The 20,168-nt window shown below is 46.3% G+C and overlaps 1 protein-coding gene across 1 annotated transcript in view; it reads left to right on the top strand.

The window, feature by feature from the left end:
* The first annotated feature begins 388 nt into the window (after positions 1-388).
* Positions 389-20,168, top strand: part of EFEMP1 (EGF containing fibulin like extracellular matrix protein 1) — a 40,038-nt gene continuing 20,258 nt past the window's right edge. Inside the window, exons 1-4 of the mRNA XM_017821743.1 lie at positions 389-482; positions 599-686; positions 3,592-3,640; positions 3,817-4,077. Coding sequence (XP_017677232.1) covers positions 606-686; positions 3,592-3,640; positions 3,817-4,077 — 391 coding nt within the window. The 5' untranslated portion in view covers positions 389-482; positions 599-605. The remainder of the gene's footprint in view (positions 483-598; positions 687-3,591; positions 3,641-3,816; positions 4,078-20,168) is intronic.

Raw genomic sequence — 20,168 nt, 5'->3', positions numbered from 1 at the left:
GGGGCAAGGACAGCGAGCGGCCGCCGGCATCGCGCCGGCGCCAGCACCGCGGGAAGGACAGCGAGCGGCCGCCGGCACCGCACCGGCACCGCACGGGCAGCGGCGAGAGGAGAGCGAGCGGCGCCGGCCCCGCAGCGGAGCCCGCGCACACGGCAGCGACCGCCGCCCGCCCGGCCCCGCCGCAGGTACGAGCGGGTCCGGCAGAGCCCGGCAGGTGCCCGGCGTGTCCCCCCACCCCCGCATTGCTTTGACCGAAAAATCGCTTTTCCGCCCCAAAGCGTGCGCCGGCGGGGCAGTGCCGCTGCCCGCGCCTCGCCCGGCGCCGCTCCCGCTTCGGTGCGGCGTCAAGCGCCGGGATGTTTTAAAACTCCGTGGACTGGTTATTTCCGCCCCCCCTCTCCCGGCTGGATAAAACCCCCGGGCTGGGAAGGGCGGCCGAGCCTCCCCGTCTCCTCGCGGGAGCGCCCGGCCGCCTCTCCCAGGTAGGGGCTGGGTGGGCGCCCCGCTCCCAGCCCGCTCCCGGGGGTGCCGCTGCCTCCCCCGGCGATGGAGACCGCCGAGAGCACTCCCGTTTGATTTGTGTTTCCTCTCTTTCAAGGTTCACGATGTTGACAGCTATGTTCTTGGCTGCTCTCGTTCTCATTACAGTACATTCGCAGGAAACTGAGGAAACCATAACGTACACGGTAAGGTTTAATAGAGTCGGAACTGATTACTGCTTTTGAGGAGATTCTTTTCTAAATGACCCTTAGGAAAAACCGAATTTCTTGCCAGCGTATAGCGTGTGCTGCAGAGGTCGTGGAGTTCGGATGTTAACCATAAAATAAGCCGTTCCTGCCCTGAAACACCGTTTAAAAGTTGACAGGACTGAGCAAAATAGGCTTCGACTGCCTGCTCCGAAAAGTTTAGCTATGTACTCAGCTTGAGGGACTGAACAAAATTAGGAGGTTCTAATATTGTTTTAATCCATTTTCATAAAGACAGGGTCCCTAGGACCTTCCCTTGAAATATATGGAATTTGACAGATGATTAGGTCGAACATTCTTTAGTGTTTTCTTAAGGTTATTTCAAGCTGCTTTTAACAAAATGTAAGTGCTTCCAAATTCGGGGCTCTTAATGAAGCATCTGAGTCCTGCAGTGATCACGGGACTGTTCATTTCTGAGCTGCTTCTGAGCACTGGTTTTGCATGGCTTGATAAAATCGTACAGGAGTGCTGGAAATAGGTCCTGCTTGCAACCAAGTGCCAGGGTAAGAGATTTAAAGGCGTTTTTAAAGGGTTTTTTCTTTTAAATGTGCTCGTGTTCAGCCTTTGGCTTGCATAATGCATGTCATGGAAGGAGTGACAATTACCTCGGCTTGGGCTGGGGAAAAAACCCACATTTTCACATCTGATTACAGTTGTAATCCCTGCAACTTGCTTCATATGGGTGGACCTCTGGATGTGTGCACAGACATCAGCAATGCCACACAAGCAGAAAATTCTGCACACATGCAAAAAGTTAGAGAACCACAGCCAAAGCCTGAGATTGGGACTTACACAAGTAATCCCACTGAAGTCAGTGGGATGGCTCCAGCAAGTAAATATTGCAGAGTTGGACCTTCTGGTAGAAGTCAGGGCTTAAAGAAGCCTCAAGTGAGCATCAGGAAGTCAGTCATAAAATACTTTAACACCGGGCTTTAGGAGCATTAGGGATTTGAAGGCTGGGAGTACTTTTGTTCAGAGGCTTCTGTGATTTACTTTTTTTTCCAAGTCCCTATGTGTAAGTGGAAACTGAAGATCTAAGTATCTTTTGAAAATCCAGACTAAACAGGGATCCCCCCCTCCTCCTTTTCTGCATTTATTACATGTTCCTTTTTAAAAATAAAGTAGCATTTTTTGATAAGCCTCCATAATTCTGATTATGCCAATTGAAAGTTTGTAGCAGGTCTATATAACTTGGGTACCTATGCTTCATTTCCAAAGAGTTCTTAACATTTAGGTGCTTCGATGATCATTAGACTTCCAGCCGTGCAAGATGAAACAAAAAGCTTAGCTTTGGGAGCTTTGACTCTTGGGATGCTACTGTTTCTCATGCAAACATTGTATTCACTTAGGGCCAAATCCTTTGCTATTGTACAAGTGCCTTGGGCTGCAGTAATAGATGGACTTGGCTCCTTGCAGTTAAACACACAGTACTTCTGTTGTGCATTAACAGGAATGGGGTGATTCAGTAAATGCATGAATTAGCTGTTTTCCCTCGGGTCTGCGTTTTCATAGCTACAGCAACTTTGGTGTTGTCAACTCAGCATGTAGTCATTCCTTTAGGGAATGTCCACTTACCCCTCTGGGAGAAAGAGCCTTCAAAGTTCCAGCTCGCTGCCAAGTCGCTGGTGTCACCTGCAAGGCAAGAGAACATTTTCAGTCCCACTGCTGAGTCAGTAACGAGTTCCTCAAAATAACTTGAGGAGAGTACGTGGAACACGTGCATCTTGGCATCAGAAGGTCAAGTTTGTCACTTGTAAGTCCCTGAGCAGCAGAGGAGTAGCAACAAGATCGAGCTTGCTTGGCTGTGACTAATTCCATTAGCCGACTCAATTCTTTTGTTGTATGGGGCCATTAAACCAATATCCTGAGCAGCACAGGATGCACCCACACAGCACAGCCCCGTTGATTCACTGAGAGTTTCATGTTTTAAATGTTTCTGCTGCGGTTGGTAGCACCGGGATACTTTGCTACTCAGTGTCTGCAACTGCGATCTGTGATTAAAATGACTTTGCTCTAGACAATGTAGTGGTTTTGGGCAGAGGGATAACGAAGATGCGGGGCAGAATATTTAAAATTATTGCTGAACTTGCTAGTCTGCACTGATATGAGGAGTTGCCGAGCATTGTCTTGTTTGAATTTTGCAAAGTCTTGTGTAAATAAGTAGTCCTGCTGTTATAAACTCTAACGGTTTATTGTGTGTCTCACAATATAAATTGTCCTTCCCCGACGGCAGTCCCTGGAGTCATGTGATTAAAAAGCATGTGAATGAATTCCCAGCCGTCATGGGAGCCCTCCCCATTGCTAGAGTGCTAAAGGGAGAGAGGATGAAGGCCAGGGGCACAGAGCCCCCCCAGGCCCTGGGAACGAATCATGTTCACCTGTTGGAAGGCTGTGTGAACAAGACCAAAATTCAGAAAAACCTGCTGGTTTTGTTCCTGAGAAGATTTTCGTACTGGTCAGCTGAGTCAAGCCAAAGGACAGATGCTTTAAGACAGTGTATGAGAACAGGGCAAGGAGAAAATGATGCTTTGCTCACTTTGTTCTCCAGCCCCGGTAAAACCATCCTACAACAAACAATACCTTGGGAACTTCCCGAGACAGAGCCTCTCTCTGTACATTATAGAATATTCCAAGTTGGAAGAGACCCAGACTTGTTGTTCATGCAAAACCCAGTGCTGTACCCATAGCTATTACCCACAGCCATTTTTCCAGCTTACCAAGGTGTGCAAACATTGCTTTTCCCTCAGTGCCAAACTGTGAGCTCACTGAATACACTCGATTATTCTTCCAAAACGAAGAATCCCGAGCAGCCTAATTTCTTTGTCTCTTTTCTCTTTCTCTGCAGCAATGCACGGATGGCTACGAGTGGGACCCCGTTAGGCAACGGTGCAAAGGTACAGTGACTCATTCTCGCAGACAGACTCGCCACCGGTATTGTTTCAGCACTGTCGTTGCACCCCCTGTTTTGGGCAGGGAGGGCTGTGCGCACATCTGGTTGTTTTGTTTGTATTGTGGCTGTTGCAGGAGGTCCGCCTGTTAAAAGCATGCCTTGTGTTGTTGCTAACCACAGATATTGATGAATGTGAAATAGTCCCAGATGCATGTAAAGGTGGGATGAAATGTGTTAACCACTATGGAGGATACCTCTGTCTACCCAGAACGGCCCAAATTATTGTAAATGAGCGGGAAGAGGCAGCGGCCGAATCCACCAGCGGTCGGAACAACGTGATCCGCCGGACCCCGGCCGACCCCCAGCGAGCCCCCCCAAACCCAACCCACCAAATCCAGTGCGCGGCTGGGTACGAGCAGAGCGACCACAACGTGTGCCAAGGTAAGGCTGAGTTTGGGAATGGTCAGAGTGTGGGGGACAACAATCCACTGCCTGGGCGGTGACAGCCTGGAATCTCCTGTTGACTGGAAGGGGTTGTTCTCCATTGAACTGGACATGTGTGCACGCTGGAGATGTGTGAAATAAATCACAGGCATGGCGTTGAGCAAGGAACAGACCGTGCAGCTCAGTGCAGCCTTACAGTCTGTTCCATCTATTCAGAATTAATTCTGTTGTCTGTAGCTCCTAAGAAAAAAAAAAACCCTCAGGGCAACTCTAGTCCAGCATTTTGTGTTGTACTAAGTATGTCAAGGAGAGGCAGTGCTGTGAAAAAAGCGGGCAAGACAGCAAGTCAGAAACAGCTCCTAAAGGTTTGCAGAACTCTGTGTTTTTCAATAACTAAATGCTGAATGGGACAAAAAATAACCACTGGGTGAACGTCTGCTTAGAGCAGACTGCAGTGCAGGAGGGTCCAATGCTTTCATCCTGGATCAGGAATACTTCTCCAGTGGTAGGAACCAAACATCTGAATAGCTCTGTGCTCTCGTGATCCCTGTGGAAGTAGCTCTAGGCAGACCCTGCCAGGTTGCTTCTAGTCATAGCCTGGCCACTCTTTGAAACTATGGCAATGAAGAGCTTTCATCTGAGTGTACATACACCACACACAGTGCCAAAAATTCTCAGGGCATTAGCAATGTTAATTGTATGCATTCAGCAACCAGACTCACAAGCACTACTGTAAACTAAGACTCTTTCATTTATTATTTCATATAAATAGTTTACTCTTCTACTTGCTGAAGTAACAAATGTTTCGTCCACTGTTTTGTTTTCTTTCATAAAAATATATTCTACTCCTTGGTCCCAAACTTGCTTTTCAAGCACATTAGTGGGATACCCCTGAAAACAGAGGGCAAAACTTGACCTCATGGTTCATCTTTTCCACTTTGTGGCCTGTAACAGTATAATCACATAAAATAGTACTTGAGTGACTATAATCAGGGCAAGCTGTAATGTACAGTGGTAGTTTCCTTCTCCCTGGTATTCGTGTACACAGAACGTTATTTATCACTAGTAAGTAAATTCCCTGTCATTCTGGAGCACAGTAATCATCGTGGAGAAGTTATTTTTGTAGGCAAAGCCTCAGAGTTGCATTTCTGGCTTATCTGCCCACGTTCAACGTTTTCTGTCACCCCAATTCAAGAATGTCAGGCACAGAACAAGCAGGAGGTCAATGCTGTGATCCCCTCAACCCTGGGCATTCACTTGGGGTTATCAAGAGAAAATCAGAGCTAAGGATGGAAAATGACTTTTTTTTTTTTTTTCTTAGTTTAACTTGGCAAAGTAGGGGCAGAACCAGGAGCAGAACTCCTGGGTTGGGCTGGCACTCCCTCCTTCAGGTGATGCTCCTGGCACTCCTCCTCCCTGGTGAATCACAATAAACTGCTCCAGCTTTAGCACAAAACATTTTGGTCTGATTAAAAAATGCGAGAAATGCTAGAAAACTTCCAGACATGACCATCCCTTTTGCTGCCCTGGCTTTAGGGGTATAAATTTGGGATAGAGTAGGGGAGACTAACAGCATGTTAAATACCTCGTATTCCAAATAAAGGTTGGGAGTTAGAGACCAACAACTGGTTGAGGTTTCTGTTTTGGTGAGGAGAAGATTGGTGGTGATGCATTACTATTACTTTACTGAGACTTGCAACTAAATATTTCTACTCAATTCACAATCTCTGGTTAATTTATAACAAGTAACTGTTGTTACAGCACCAGAACATTGTAACCCAAGCACACAAACTGTGCTGAAATCTTGGGCTTGACTGAATCAAGAGCTTTGCTACTCATTTCCTCATGCCAGGATTTCAATCTAAATGCAGAAAGCATGGAAATATTAGTGCTTAAAAGCTGAAATGTATTGTACTGAATGAATTCCAGCTGGAAAAGGGGCAGTGGACAGTGTGCTTGAAAGAAAGGATAAAAGACTTTTGGAGCACTTAAAGCCTGCATTCAACTTCATGATCTTCGTGCTTTTTCACTGCTGAAAATATCTTATAAAAGATAATCTTGATCAGCAATGGTCCCAGTGCGGATTTATTTAATTATGGTTAAAAGACTTTGCTATGATAACTGCCCCAGGCTCCCAGGGAGTGTAACTTACAGATACAGTCACACTTCAGCTTGTTTTATTGTTTAGTAAATCAAATATGAAGTCCAGCTCCTTCTAATTGTTTGCAGATGTATGACATTCTCCTTCCAGTCCAGCAGCACTAAGTATTTTATAACCCATGTGAAAGTGTGGAGACCTCTGGTTAAAACAATAACACGCTCTGAGGAGCTGAATTACTGACATCATGCTGGAGTGTGAGGGGCCTTCTGTTTGAACACCAGTGTCCACTCCCTTTAAACACAGAATATGGGGGTAGCACAGGCCAAACACACTCCTGGGCTTGGAGTTAATAGATATAAATGTACTGGTCCTGTTTCTGAAGTGCTGAGATAGAGCATTTTTATAACTACTAGTGTTTGGAAACATGTGGATGTTAAAGGTGTAGGTAGTAAAAATTTCCTGGGAAATTCTGAAGTGAGTGCCAGGAGCCCCCAAAATGATGCAAAGCTGAGGGGAGGTTATTCTGGAGGGAGATCTCTTATGCAGGAACTGTACAGAGCCTCAAGTGCTGTGCTTCAACTTCAACAACTTGGGCCTTAAATTCTGAGTTTATGACCTTAACTAATTCCCCCCGTCCCCATCCTGGGATAACTAGTTCCCACTTCACTGTCACTCCTAGATTTGGTCACCAAGGCAGATTCCCAGATGTGGCACAGGAAGGCATTGGGATGCCCAGACCTATTTATAAGGACATGTAGGACTAGGGGGAATGGGTTTCAATTGAAAGAGAGTAGGTTTAAATTGGATATTAGGAAGGAATCCTTCCCTGTGAGGGTGGGGAGGCTCTGCCACAGGTTGCCCAGAGAAGCTGTGGCTGCCCCATCCCTGGAAGTGTCCACTGTGAGAGTATCACTGTAACTGGGAGGAGCAAAAAACAGAGAAAGAAACAATTTTAAGCAAATAACTGAGTTGACTCACGCTCACAGACACTTTTTGCCTGATAAAACCCATAAATAGCTGCACTCAGTGCCTCATACAAGACTGAGTTGTTTTTTACTGTGATTTGAGTCTGCTCCTATTGCAGTCAAAGGCAAATCAGCCAATTAATTCAATTTTGTCAAGCCTAGTCTGCAAGAACATACTGGCTTTTCCTAGAATGTTAATGACACTGGAATGAAAAAAAAGGGACCAAACAAAGGTACCAAATAACCTGTAAACTTGAGAGGGGGAAAGAACTTATTTTTCTTGCCTTGCTCCCATGCTGGCAATACAAGCAATAAAGTAAGCAGGTTTTCTGCTCCTCAGCTAAGTGAGCTTCTGATATTTCTCCAGTCTGTTTATCACCCTTTGTGCTACTGCAAATGTGAAGGACAGGAGGGAGGCAAATTGTAATACAAGAGATCAATACTTTCTCATATGGCAGAGACATTTTTTTCCAAGGAGTTCTGCCTAGACTTGGTGGATGTTGGTTGCTTTTTTCCTTCTCTATAGCGGGAGGAAAGAAATGAATTTGTTTTCTGTGCTCTGGTTACTTTTCCCCTGCAAAATCATTTCAGGGCTCTCTTCATCGTAGGGCTCAGGGATTTTTTTGTTAAGTTTTCTGGTTCTTTTCAAAGTAACTTACCATACTCAAGCTATGCTTTTAATTCAAGAAGTTAATTAAGTGTGAATAAATCAAATAAGCCTACATTTTGCATCTCTAGAGTCCTTTGTTCTGTTAAGGAGGGAGGGACAAGGAGGAGCAGTTCACAATGTCCTTTTTCATACAGAAATCAGTTTATATTAAATATATATATATGTGAGGGATGTGCAAGTGGCACACAAAGGACACAAGAGGTGGGTGAGTGCAGGTGCCCTTGCCTGGCCCTGGCTGTGCCTCTGGCAGCTCTTCCCTGGCATCTTGGCCGGGGCACAGAAGGCAGCTCTGCAATGCAGCTCCTAATGAGCTCCACTTACCCTGCTTTGATTGCCCTCCCTGAGGGCTCCTGGAACGTTTGCAGGTCCAGCTCAGAGGGAACCAAACCTGGAATGCACGGCAGGAGGGCCACTAATGTGCCACAAGCACTAACGAGCATTCCAGCGTTCAGGGCCGGACTCCAGGGAGCCCAGAGCCCCTCAGAAGGGCATGGACTGGGAGTCTGGAGCCTCTGCACCAAGTTCTGATCTGCTCCTATGAGTCAGAGCTATTTGCTAACACAGAACCTAAAATACAGCTATAGTAACTCCTTAGGCTGAGCCCAGGAATGTGTTAGAGAGCTTTTTGTAACATATTGCATCACCCCAAGTTTTCCCCATTCTTGTATGTAAGGAGTACTTAAAAAATGCCTCAGGACTAGTTTGGAAAGAGCCTGAGGTGTGAGAAGTTCAGTTCCAGGGTTGTTCCTCTCTGGGCAAGACTATTTACAAGGACATGTAGGACAAGGGGGAATGGGTTTAAATTGAAAGAGAGTAGGTGTAGATTGGAAGGAAGGATTCCTTCCCTGGGAGGGTGGGGAGGCCTTGGCACGGGTTGCCCAGAGAAGCTGTGGCTGCCCCATCCCTGGAAGTGTCCAAGGCCAGGTTGGATGGGGCTTGGAGCAACCTGAGCTAGTGGAAGGTGTCCCTGCCCACGGCAGGGGGTGGGATTGGATCACCTTTAAGGTCCTTCCAACCCAAACCACTCTGTGATTCTCTGAACAGCACTAGACCTGTTTGGTTGGAGGACGGGGTGAGGAGAGAGGCTGTGACAGGAAAAATAAGGCCTTGTTATGTGGTTCAGGATGCCATCAGTTCATCCAAGTGCCAGCTCAGGTCATATGTCCATGTTTGCTGCAGAACTTCACGAAGTGGGGAGCACTTGTTTCCAGCAGGAGCTGGCAACAAGTGCTCCCCACTTGCTGAAGTTCTGCAGCAAACACGGAGAAGTGAACCCTGGTTACATGCGCCATTTGAATATTAAGCACTTGGACAAGCCATAGGAATGTTGCAGGTCCAAGGGAATCCACAGAAGGACACAAGCTGACACTCTGACAGCTCTTTGTCCCGACTGTTCACAGATGCCAATTAATTTCTTGTACATTTGGATGCATCACGCAGAGATCGTCTTTCCTCAGCCCATCCCAAACCAATTGTTCAAGCTGTTAATCTGTGAAACTGCTGCATTCTGCTGCAAAGAGCCCTTTCTGGAGCATCTCTCGAGGGCCCAGAGGGAAGCTCACAAAAAAAACATCTCACTTTGAGGGCCTGGTTTGGGGCATTTTGGAAATCTGGTCACTGTGAATCATCTCCCCGTGTGCGCTATTTGCACAGCTGTGAGTGTCATGTCAAGACCTTGGATGGATATTCCCTGTTCTGTCTGACCATTTTGCTGGGAGCATCCATCACAAGCATAAATACAAGCAGCTGCTTTCTTTCTTTTAGTGAGTTGCTGTTTTCCCATTGTCCTGACCCTGCAGGAATATGCTCCATGTGCTGCAGCTAAAGATTCCTCCCCCTTTGCTAATGGTGCTAAGTGTCCTAGAGGCAAGCGAGCCTCCCAAAGCTGTATTATTTACCTTAGCTGCTGAACTGGGATTGTGCAGGCAAGCCCCAGACTCCTAGTTTAAGTAAACTCATTAGCAGTTCTCATGGCTCCTTGTTCCAGGAAAATGGGATTGTACAGTAGTCACATCCACTGTCATCCTCGTGGGCTGGATTTGTTGATTTTAAAGCCTGTTTCCTTAGTAGCTCGGAGGAGGCTCATGTTTTGACAGACAAAACATTGCAAATGGACTCAGAAGGCACATGGCCTGAAGAAGTCCAAGCCTCCAGCCATCTGTCCTCCTTCAGAATTCCACTCTCTAAGCTGGAGGTCTTTTCCACGGCGCAATCAGGAATAACACCAGATAGCAAAGGGGAAGAATGTGCTTATGCCTGATCCTGACTTGGCTTCCCCCTGTACTTGGCACCCCATTAAAAGGCTTAGAGTATTTATCTCTCCCTTTGAGGAATTCCCTGTACCTGCTGCAAACTCAGACACAGGCATCCTGTGAGTCAGGGAACCACCCAAGGACTGGGAGCTGTCAGTGGGGAGCATCAGAGAGCACAGAGCGGGGCTGGTGGAGCACGGGATGGGTTTGTTCCCCGTGCCAACACCTGCTCCCAAGGAAACACATCCTCCAGCACTGCAGTGGTGCACTGAGAGCACCCTGGCAGCAGTTACTGGCACCCTTCCTGGAGAGTTTTAGTGATACTACTGCCACTTGGGGGATAGATTTTTGGAAGCCTACTGCCACGAAAGGATCACGGGGATGTTCCCAGCGTGCTTGCTCTGGGCAGGTCTGCAGTTGTGTCTTCCCGGTCTCCTGCACTCTCATTCCTCAGCCTGCTGAGAAAGGCTCCTCCTCCCTCCAATTGTTTGCTCAGGGTAATTTTCTCCCAACCAATTTCTTCTCCCTTTTCCAACCCCATTCCTACTTCAGATTAATTAGTGGACACTGGAAATGCTCTTTCATTTTGGAAGTACCAAGCCACCTTTCCTAGGACATTTCTCAAGGATCTCAGCACTGCAGACACACAGTTTTCAAAGTTCCAAGACATTGCTTGAATTTAGCAAGTTGGAAAACTTGTTCAAGTTTGACACTGCTATTTCCCTTATTTTATTCCCTTTCCAAGTGATTTTCTCCCTTTCCATGCTGGCAGAGGAAGGTGATAGCTGCTGTTTGTCTCTGCCTTTCTGTGAGTGCCAGAACAGTCCTGCAGGGAGAACAAAGCCTCCCACAAAGGCAGCAGTGGTGTGTTTGATTCTCCCCTGCACCACCCAGGGATGCCTGTGCTCCTCTGCATGTCCTTTCCCAGGGAATTCCATCTGCTGCTCCACAGCCCAGCCTCCAGCACTCCAAGAATCCATCCCGTGGGATGTTCAGACTTGCTGTGCTGCCCTTTTCCTCCGGCCAGAGACAATGGGAGTGTCCCAGGACTCGGGAGGTATTTTGGGGCTGGTGGAAACCACAATGGGAGTGTGATTTTTGAGCTCACCTTCCCGGGCTGCATCTCAAACATTCCACAGATTTTGTGGTGTGCTCAGCTACTCTTGTGCAGCACTTTGTGCTCTGTCTGTGTTCGCTGAGCAAGGATTTGTACTTTTTGATCGTGGCTTTAATGTAAGCTGAGCTTGGCCACCTCCCTTCATCACACTTAAAGAATATTTATTCCCTCTTCCCCTCTGTGATGCTTTCTGTTCTGCTTTTTCTGGACTATCACCATTTATGCATGTTCTAGGATAAGTCACACCGGATTTAAGCATCCTTTGGGCTGAAGGGTTTTTATCAAAAGGAATTTTGTCACATACCTGTGGAAGTTTAGTTGCTTCTGTCCACGAGATTGGGGGATCAGAACTTGGCTTGTAAGCTCTCTTCCCTCTGGATGTGTCAAAAAAATATGGAGTAGGTCATCAGCCATATAAAATTCATGGGTAAAAAGCATGAAATTCCCCAAAACCCTTAAGTTTTCATCTTTAGTTCACTAAGTTTTGTTATCATGGCAGCCAGAAAGCAACGGTTTGGAGAAAAAGTTATTTGCCATAATTAAACATGCAGCACAATTTAACTTGCAAAAAACATACTGAACACACAAGAATCCTGCTTGTTTCTTCTTTCATCTACATTTGAACTTTACCAAAAAGACAAGAGGGATTTGCAAATTACAGAGCTCTGAAGTATTTTAGCACACATGCAGTTATTACAAAATACCTTTTATGCTCATTCCCATTTGTGTTTTAGTTGTTAATGTGAAATCCCTTTGGAAGTCGGTTCTGTTGCAAGTAGAGTGGAGAAATGTTTCATCTTTGTTAGGTAGAATTATATGGTAAAACCTGTAGCATTGAAGCTGGAAAAAAAAAATGAGTAAGAAAACATGTGTTATACAGACTTTTAGAAGTTGCAGTGCTAAGAAAAAGTTCTTCAGGCCCAAAAATTAACTAGACATTTTCTGGCACAAGGTATCCCAAGCTCTTAATTAAGCATTTTTAAAATGAGATATAATTAGACCCTTTATCTAATAATAAAGGTATATCTAATTTTTTGAAATCAGATATAAGTAGACCCCTATCTGTTGCTGTTACTGAATACCTTAAATAAGGAACTTCACCTCACTGAAATATCTTCACCTTCACCCCATATCTGTTCTGCAGTTAGAATTGGGAAAGGTAACAATTTCCTGGGTGGTTTTCAAGAGCTTGCCCATAAGGTAACATTTAACAACAGGCTTGCACACAGGAAAGGAATAAATTTCTGCTCACTCTGCCACGTTTTTAGTATGATTTTAGGACTTGGCCTACCTTATAAAACTACCCCGATCAGAAAGATGGGAAAAACAAATCTCTTTCTTGTCTAAATTTACTCTGTGGAGAATTTTGAGTACCTGGGCTCCATTAAAAACTAGGTGGGATTAAATACACGTTTAGAAGCAACAAATACAGTCAGTGTTTGGAGAAAGTTCATCTAAGTTGATCAACACAGCATCATTTTGAGAAATAAATATCTTGGTCAAGTGCCTTAAAAATAGCAACAGAGTTCTAAATCAGTCTCAGGGTTCTGGGGTTTGCAGGAGCAGGAGAACATTGTGGCTCAAACAGCCTGAGGGGGAAGAGAGTTATAACCATATTCATAACCATGTTCCTGTTACAGTGTGTGCAGGAAAAAAACCCACCCTTTTTCCCCGTGGCAAACAATGACCATTATTTAAACCATCCAGAAAACCTATTATTTAATCTATTAGTCAGCATGTGGGAAAGGATGATTTTGGGGAGGGGGCTGCTGTCTGTGTGTGTCTTCCAAGACAAAGCATTCCTCTCTCAGAAACTGGCTCTTTAAGGCTATAAAAGAGAAAATTCCCCGTGTTTAGAAGATTATTTTTATGAAAGGGTTGCTTCATTCCGTATTTAAATCAAAACATTCTCTCCATTCCGATGACACTTAGATTTCAGTGTCCCCTGTCAGGAGAACCTCTCCTCGCTCTGGATGCAGATTTATAAGGCTCCAGGCACCTTTGAAATCAGCTGAAAGCACAGCCATGGCCTGGAGCCAAAAGCCCAAACCAGCCAAGGAGATCCACCCAGCAACACCCTCGAGCACCCCCAGCTCTTCCCCTAAGCACAGCTTTAGAGCGCTAGGCTTGAGCTTGTCTCTGCTTTCCCCACCCTCCCAAACGCTTCCTGGGGGATTCCCCGGAGCCGCGCGAGGGCTGTTGGGGGTGCAGGAACGCTTCACTGCCCTGATTTTCTCACCTAGCAAACAGCTCTTTGCAGGGCTGCTCATCCCGGGGCAAGGGCAATGCTGCAAAACAGAGAAAGGAACGGTTTGGGGGTGAGGACAGGTTTTAAACACAGGGAAAAGGGATAAATATGGCAAACCCACACAGAAGCAAGGAGGGGTTGGGGAAGGCAGGTTTGCAAGTGCTGTTTCCCACTTGGAGACACACAGTTCCAGTCTTGATTTGTGATGCTGAAAGGTGGTATGGCTGGAGGAACCCAGAAAAGGAAATGCTTCCTGAACTCCCTGCCATGGGATAGGAGTGAGGCCAACAGGATGAAACAAAGGTCTGGGTATTTTACACAGAAGTTAAAACCCAGCACCTTCTGAAAGGGTGATAAACCTAACTGATGCTTAAGGCAATCTGTAATTATCAAAGAATGTCGGGATGAGGTTAACTGTTGAAGAGCAGATTGGTGATATCTGTGATTTTCTGAGGTATCTCATTCTGAGAATGCACAGCCTGTCACGTTTTCCATCTTCCTGGATGTGGTGACTGCCACCTGTGGATTGAGCACCAGGCAATTCCCAGAGCTCTGACTAACCACTCCAGCAGACATTAGATGCTCAATACCATAATAGAACCACTACAACCTGCAGAAGGCTGAGACTTTTTCTGGGGAGAGAACAAACCAGTGTAGTTTTGCTGAGAACTAAAACCATTGGGAAATTCAGACGAGAGCTTCTGTAATTGTGCCAAAGTGTAAATAATTTGATTTTTAGCTGTCAAGTGCAACTCAATACACTTCTATAGCAAAAAGGAACCAGGTTTTAGCATCAGAAGATTTTCATGATAGGAATCACGGTTTGTCATCATGGAATACTGACATTCAGTGACATTTTGTACTGGCAAAGCTTCCAGGGGCCTTGAAATGCTCCGTTCTCCTGGACAACACGAGCGTGGAGAAGGAACTGTCCTGCTCTGAACATACCTTAGGAAGCACATCCTTCCCACCCCGCTCTTGCTGTGCTCAGTGGTGCATTTGGGACAAAAGCAGCAGCAGTCAGTATGACTCTGTACATCTGCCTCCTTGTTGGAGTGCCTGTCACACCCAGCACAGCCAAGAAGTGGCCTCAGCACGTTCTGGCTCGTGGTGCAGCGGGAGCCCCGGGGGCTCATGTGTGACCATGGCCCAGCCAGAAAGAACCACCCCCAGTGCCTCAGAACATGACAGAGAGCCAAAAGGCACCATGATAGGCAGGGTTTTTTTCCTTTGGCTGTAACAGCCCAAGCGGGACAGCCCTGGGATGTGCCTGGATCAAGCGGGGAGCATCTTTGCTGAAGACGTCCCAGGCACTGCAGTTTTATGGCTCCGAGCTCCAGAGCTGGGTCTGTCACACAAATCCAGCTTCAAGACAGCATTACTGTCCCTCTGGGAGGCACTTGGGATGGGCTGCAGAGACAACAGCCCTTAAAAGCTGCTCTGAGAATATGCAGGTTTTTCCATTCCTATCATTTGGGCCTCATCTGAAAAATTAAATGCTTATGTCCCACTGTTAACTATTCTTAGCACTAATTTCACAGTTTAAGCCCAGGGATGACCAAATGGCTTCCTTGCAGATCTTTTTCTCTTGGTTCACAGCTGGGCTGAGTTTATTTAGTTTAGTGCTTCGGTTGTATTTAAAAAAAGCCAAACTTTTGTGACAGCCTCCATAAATGTTTTAATCAGAAACCTCAGTTTCACTTATCAAACTATTTAGGATTATTTATGGTGCCACTCACCAGTGACAGTTCCCTTGTAGAATGCACCAAATGCACATCTGCAGTGAAAAACCTCACCTGAGAAACCCTTCCATGTTCATCCTTCTAAACTTTGGGGCTTGCATTCCTTCTTGATTTTCTTCAACAAGATTGAAAAATAGACCTTCTTGGGTTTCACCCACTGTTTCTCACTGTAGCTTTCAGAACTGAAATTTTTATAGAACCCTGCTGTATTTATATGAAAATGTGGTTTGTTTTCTTACGAAAGGTGAAGGTTAGGAGGTGTTTTCCATAAGGGAGAGTAACACAATTTTGGGCAGCCTGGGTTTGAATGAAAACATCTTCCCTGGGAGCAGGCTAACTAGTGAGAAGCCAAATGTCATCCCTGACCTCCCAGGACCCAACTCTTGCTGCAAGTGAAATAAAACTAAAAATAAATTAAAAATAATTACAAAATTCATAATTCCACTGACACCTTTGCCTCAGTTTCCACTGTCCTGAACCAGCCCTTCCCCTTGTTGCTGGCAACTTTTATTTCAAAGGCCCTCACTGAAAGCCTGCCAGAGCAGGCCTGCAATGCCAGGCCCAGGCTGATCCACTCCAGGGTGGGTGGGAAATGCTGGAGAGGATGGGAGGGAGCAGCCTGGCTGTGAAGGAATTGGCTGTTTCCTCAGGGTTTCTCAGTGTCAGATCATTCTGCTGAACATCCCAGCTCATCTCCCATCCAGAAAAGCTGCTCCTTTCAGATGCTCTTCCCACAATTCTCATTTCTATTTCATTCCTTATTCTCTGTTTTCTTTACTTGGACCAGCACCAAGTGCCACAACCTGCCTGCAAACAGCAGTGATCCTGGATAAATCACTGTACAATTAGCACCAGCAGTGTCAGAATGGTAACGAAACAAAGCTGCTCCTTCAGAAACCAGACCCTTTGCATTTCTGATTCCTGGTGGCTCTGAACAGGGCTGGGAACAGTTGCCAGTGTCAGATGAGACCACACTGTCACTTTTACTCACTAGATGCTTCATGCCACTTTTTAGGGAGTAAAGCCTGGCTTGGCTAAGATAATCATCTCCTCAGTATCCTCTCTGTAAAATCTTATCCCTTCTAGAAGTGGAATTTCAAAATCAGTGAAGCTCTGCAAACCAAATGCATTCTCTTCCTTATGAGGAGCAGACAAGGCTGGTTTGGGACAGAGCAACAAAGAGATCTTGCCCTGACCTTCCCAGATTCCTGTGCTGGCTCCAGGGGCTTTGCTCTCCACTGCTGGGCATTCCAGGCAAACACATGTACATGGAATAAGTGTGAAGCCTTATGGGGCAAATAAAAATTCCTGCACAAACAAGAGGAATAATAAATCAAGCCCAAGAGCTTTAGGTCAATATGAAGAATTAACCTATTTACTGAACCTTCTGGAGATAAGAGATCATTGTTCTTTGCTTTGAAAAGATTTTTGTTTTTAATATGTGCCTAGCCTCACTTATCTATTATGCTTTGCTTCCTTTTTATTTTCCTTTCATTGAAAGTGAGACCTAACTCCTTAAAAATCATTTGGACTTGATCCTAAAGCACACTGAACACCTCCCAGTCCTTTGGAAAATAATGGGATACAAGAACTTTCATGACTTAGTTTTCATTTCTGGGAGGTGTTTCCAAGCCTCTGGAATCAGTTCAGAAGGTGCTGTGGGGGTTATTTGCTGAGAAACTGCATTTCTTTTCCTTCATATTGATCTTTTTGCCTGTCCACGAAATCTCCAAGGCAAACTAACAGTCTGTTAGATCCTAAACAAGTTTAGATACAGATCTGGCTACAGAGGATGCTCAATTAACTGCTAAAACCCAATCTTGTCCTTGGTCTCCCAGTGTTTTGCATATTTATTGGTACCATTCATTAAACTGGAGGGAGTTGGTTAGATACTGTACACAACAGCTTTTAAGCTACTTAAGCCCACATGTTTACAGTCTGCTAAAAACTTCTCCTCCTCTTCAGCAGCCCCTGTCCGGAAATCTTGCATTTTGAAAAAGCTCCTAAAAAAGAAATCTTTCCAGGCCACAGATTCCATGACCTGGTTCCTGCTGTCCCCTGAAACCCCCCACTCTCTCCTCTGGCTGCTGGAACATGGCCCTGGCTTTGGGTTCAGAGTTCAGAGCAGCAGAACAGGGGAATCCTTCTCCACAGCAGGGCTTCTGAAAGCCAAGGGCACAGAGAAACCCAAGCTCTGGGTTAGACCTCCCCAACTTACACAGGGAATTTGAGGTGGATTAGATTGGGAAGAGGCTTAATGTTGCAAACAGCAGTCTGGGTTATTTTATTTAACCTAACAAATACCTGAGTCACCTAAATAATAGTAGGGTTGGGAAATTATATTAAAATACTTTAAAACACTTTATCTTCAGAATTTTAAGCAATTCTTCCCCTTTATGTGCTGGTGGATATTTACTTTCCCTCTGCTATAAACAGACCATCCTGCTCATACTCAGGTACATCTCTCCTTGCTTTCCCTTTTAATTCTATCTCTTGCTCTTGGCATTAATTACTCTGATATAATTAGCCTCCCCTCGATTTATCTTCTGCCAGTTCATCTCCTGCCTCCTCAGTCCTTGGAATGCAGCACTTCCATGAGGGAAGAGCCACCAGTCCATTTCTTTGCCATCCAGCACCTGAAGGAGCACGGCAGGAACTTCCCCCCAAACTGCTCCACAATCTGAGTGGACAATCCATCCTCCTGGAATTCCATCCATCTGGAAGGCATTTGAGGCAGCAAGGCACCTCTGAAAGCCTTCAGTGGGATTGAAATGCCGGGATGCAGACAGGGAACATGTCCTGGGCACTGAGCTCATACCCTTCATTTGCAAGAGAACAAAAAAATCTGGGACCTCGTGCCTTTGAAAGAGGGGAATGGAACAGAGCAAGAACCAAGCAACACACCTCTGGGGAAAAAAGAGGGGGAGGAAGGCCCTCAGTGCTTCTTTTTTTAGGAAGGATGGCTACAAGAAAGATGGAGAGGGACTTTTTACAAGAGCATGGAGTGACAGGAGAAGGGGGAAGGGCTTCTGACAGAAAGTAGGGTTAGATTGGATATCAGGAAAAATTCCTCCCTGTGAGGGTAGGGAGGCCCTGGCACGGGTTACCCAGAGGAGCTGTGGCTGCCCCATCCCTGGAAGTGTCCAAGGCCAGGTTGGATGGGCTTGAAGCAACCTGGGACAGTGGAAGGTGTCCCTGCCCATGCCAGGGGGTGGCACTGGATGGGCTTTAAGGTCCCTTCCCACCCAGGCCATTGTCTGATTCTGAAACTTCCCACTCCTCTTTTTTCCTGGGGCCAGAAGCAGGAAAACCTCCCATGCCACAAAGTATTAAAAAACTTGTCCAGTGAATCTGTCAGGGCCTGTTCCTTCCCTTCCCAACATCAGCTACAAAGCCGATTCCTCTTCATTCCTGCAGCTCTCTGGAGGCAGGAATCCTGGTTTGGATGGGCATCAGTCCCACTGCCTGTCCCACAGCAGATCCTCCACATGTGTCCTCCTAGTGCTTTCCACTGCCTGCCAGTGACCCAGAGCCACAGGACTTGCTCCTACACCAGTGTTCTCCTTGCTTGGAGCACGGGAATGGTTCACTTTTCCACGTCCTTGGCTCCGCCGCCCCGCTCGACATCAACACACGTTCCGGGGAGCGCCCACGCTCCGTCACAACCACAAACAGTTTCAAAAGCAACAATTTTCTTTCATTCGGTTGTAAACTGCCCTTTCAGGAATTTCATGCACTTGCAGGGAGCAGAAGGGATTGTCAGAGGAGCTTCTTCTCCTTTCAGAGCCATCTTGCAGGAGCTGCTTTTCTCTGTTTTGACAAAGCCTGCTCCTCTCTTACCTGTGTTCTGCACACTTTCAGATCATCTCGAGACTTGCACAGGGCTGGAGCTATTTTGGCTTGTTTTCATTGGCAGCTGGTGTGTACTACCAGGCACCCACGTGAGCAAAACTACAGAGCCCAGACAACTTTTGTACAGAGTCCCTCTGGCCACGCTTTCTCCGTGGGTTTCGCTTGGCACGAGTGATATCAAGCACCAGCCTTTCCCTCGGCTCCTGGGGTAAACTGAAATGCACCTTATAGATAGAAAATGCAGGCACCAAGGGCACTGCCCGTGGGCAATCAGCCACCTCGGGGCTATGGGAAAAAATTCAGTGAGATATGATTCAGAAACAGCTGAAATTGGAAGGGCAGAACCCAGAGGACCAGGGAAAGAAACTGCAGGAGAGGAAGAGTGGGAGATTTGAGGGAGAGAGGTAGAAAAATGGGGGTTGTCAGAGTGGAAAGTGTAATTTTGAAGACCATTAAATGATGTGTGGAGTAAAAGGAGGGGCTTTGTTGGGCCCAGCTCTGGTGAGCTCCAGCTCGAGCTTTGCAAAATGGCCCATGTAAGACACTTCAAAAAGCAGGTGGTTTGTTCCTCAGGCTCTGGTTGAGCTGAAGGCTCCTACTGATCCCAGCTGGAGCTGCTGGCTGTGCTCTCCTGGCAGACTGGGAGCTGGGAATACCTTCCATCCCACCCAGCAGAGATGATGATGTGCTCGGATGATGTGGCAGCAATTATTTATCTGCTGCCTTGGGGTTTCTCCTCCACGCTCGCCAAGCACCCAAAAATCAGCCTGTACAGAGGGATGCTGACATTTCTACATTTCCATTGCACCTTCCTGCTCCTTCTGCAGGAATTCTAACAGCTCTATGGTAATTTAAGCACTCATTTTTTTCCTCACTCTCACTGACAAATTTGGAAGCAAATTCCACCATATTTATCGAGTTCAAACATGTCCCGAATAACCTCATTATCTGAGAGCACACCCCAAAGGAAAACCCCCTCAAAACATCCCTTTTCCCAGGTTTCTGAGCATCCTGGGACTACTTGGTGCACCCAGCAAAGATGAAGCAGGAAAGGGCAGGCAGGGCAGACCTCGGTTATTCCCTGAATGGATTTACACACTCGCTTAATACCATGTAAATACTGCAAAATAAAGCATGGATC

Source organism: Lepidothrix coronata, unplaced genomic scaffold, assembly GCF_001604755.1.
Source record: "Lepidothrix coronata isolate B3197 unplaced genomic scaffold, Lepidothrix_coronata-1.0 Scaffold92, whole genome shotgun sequence".
NCBI classification, from domain to species: domain Eukaryota; kingdom Metazoa; phylum Chordata; class Aves; order Passeriformes; family Pipridae; genus Lepidothrix; species Lepidothrix coronata.
This window is presented reverse-complemented; position numbering and strand designations above follow the sequence as displayed.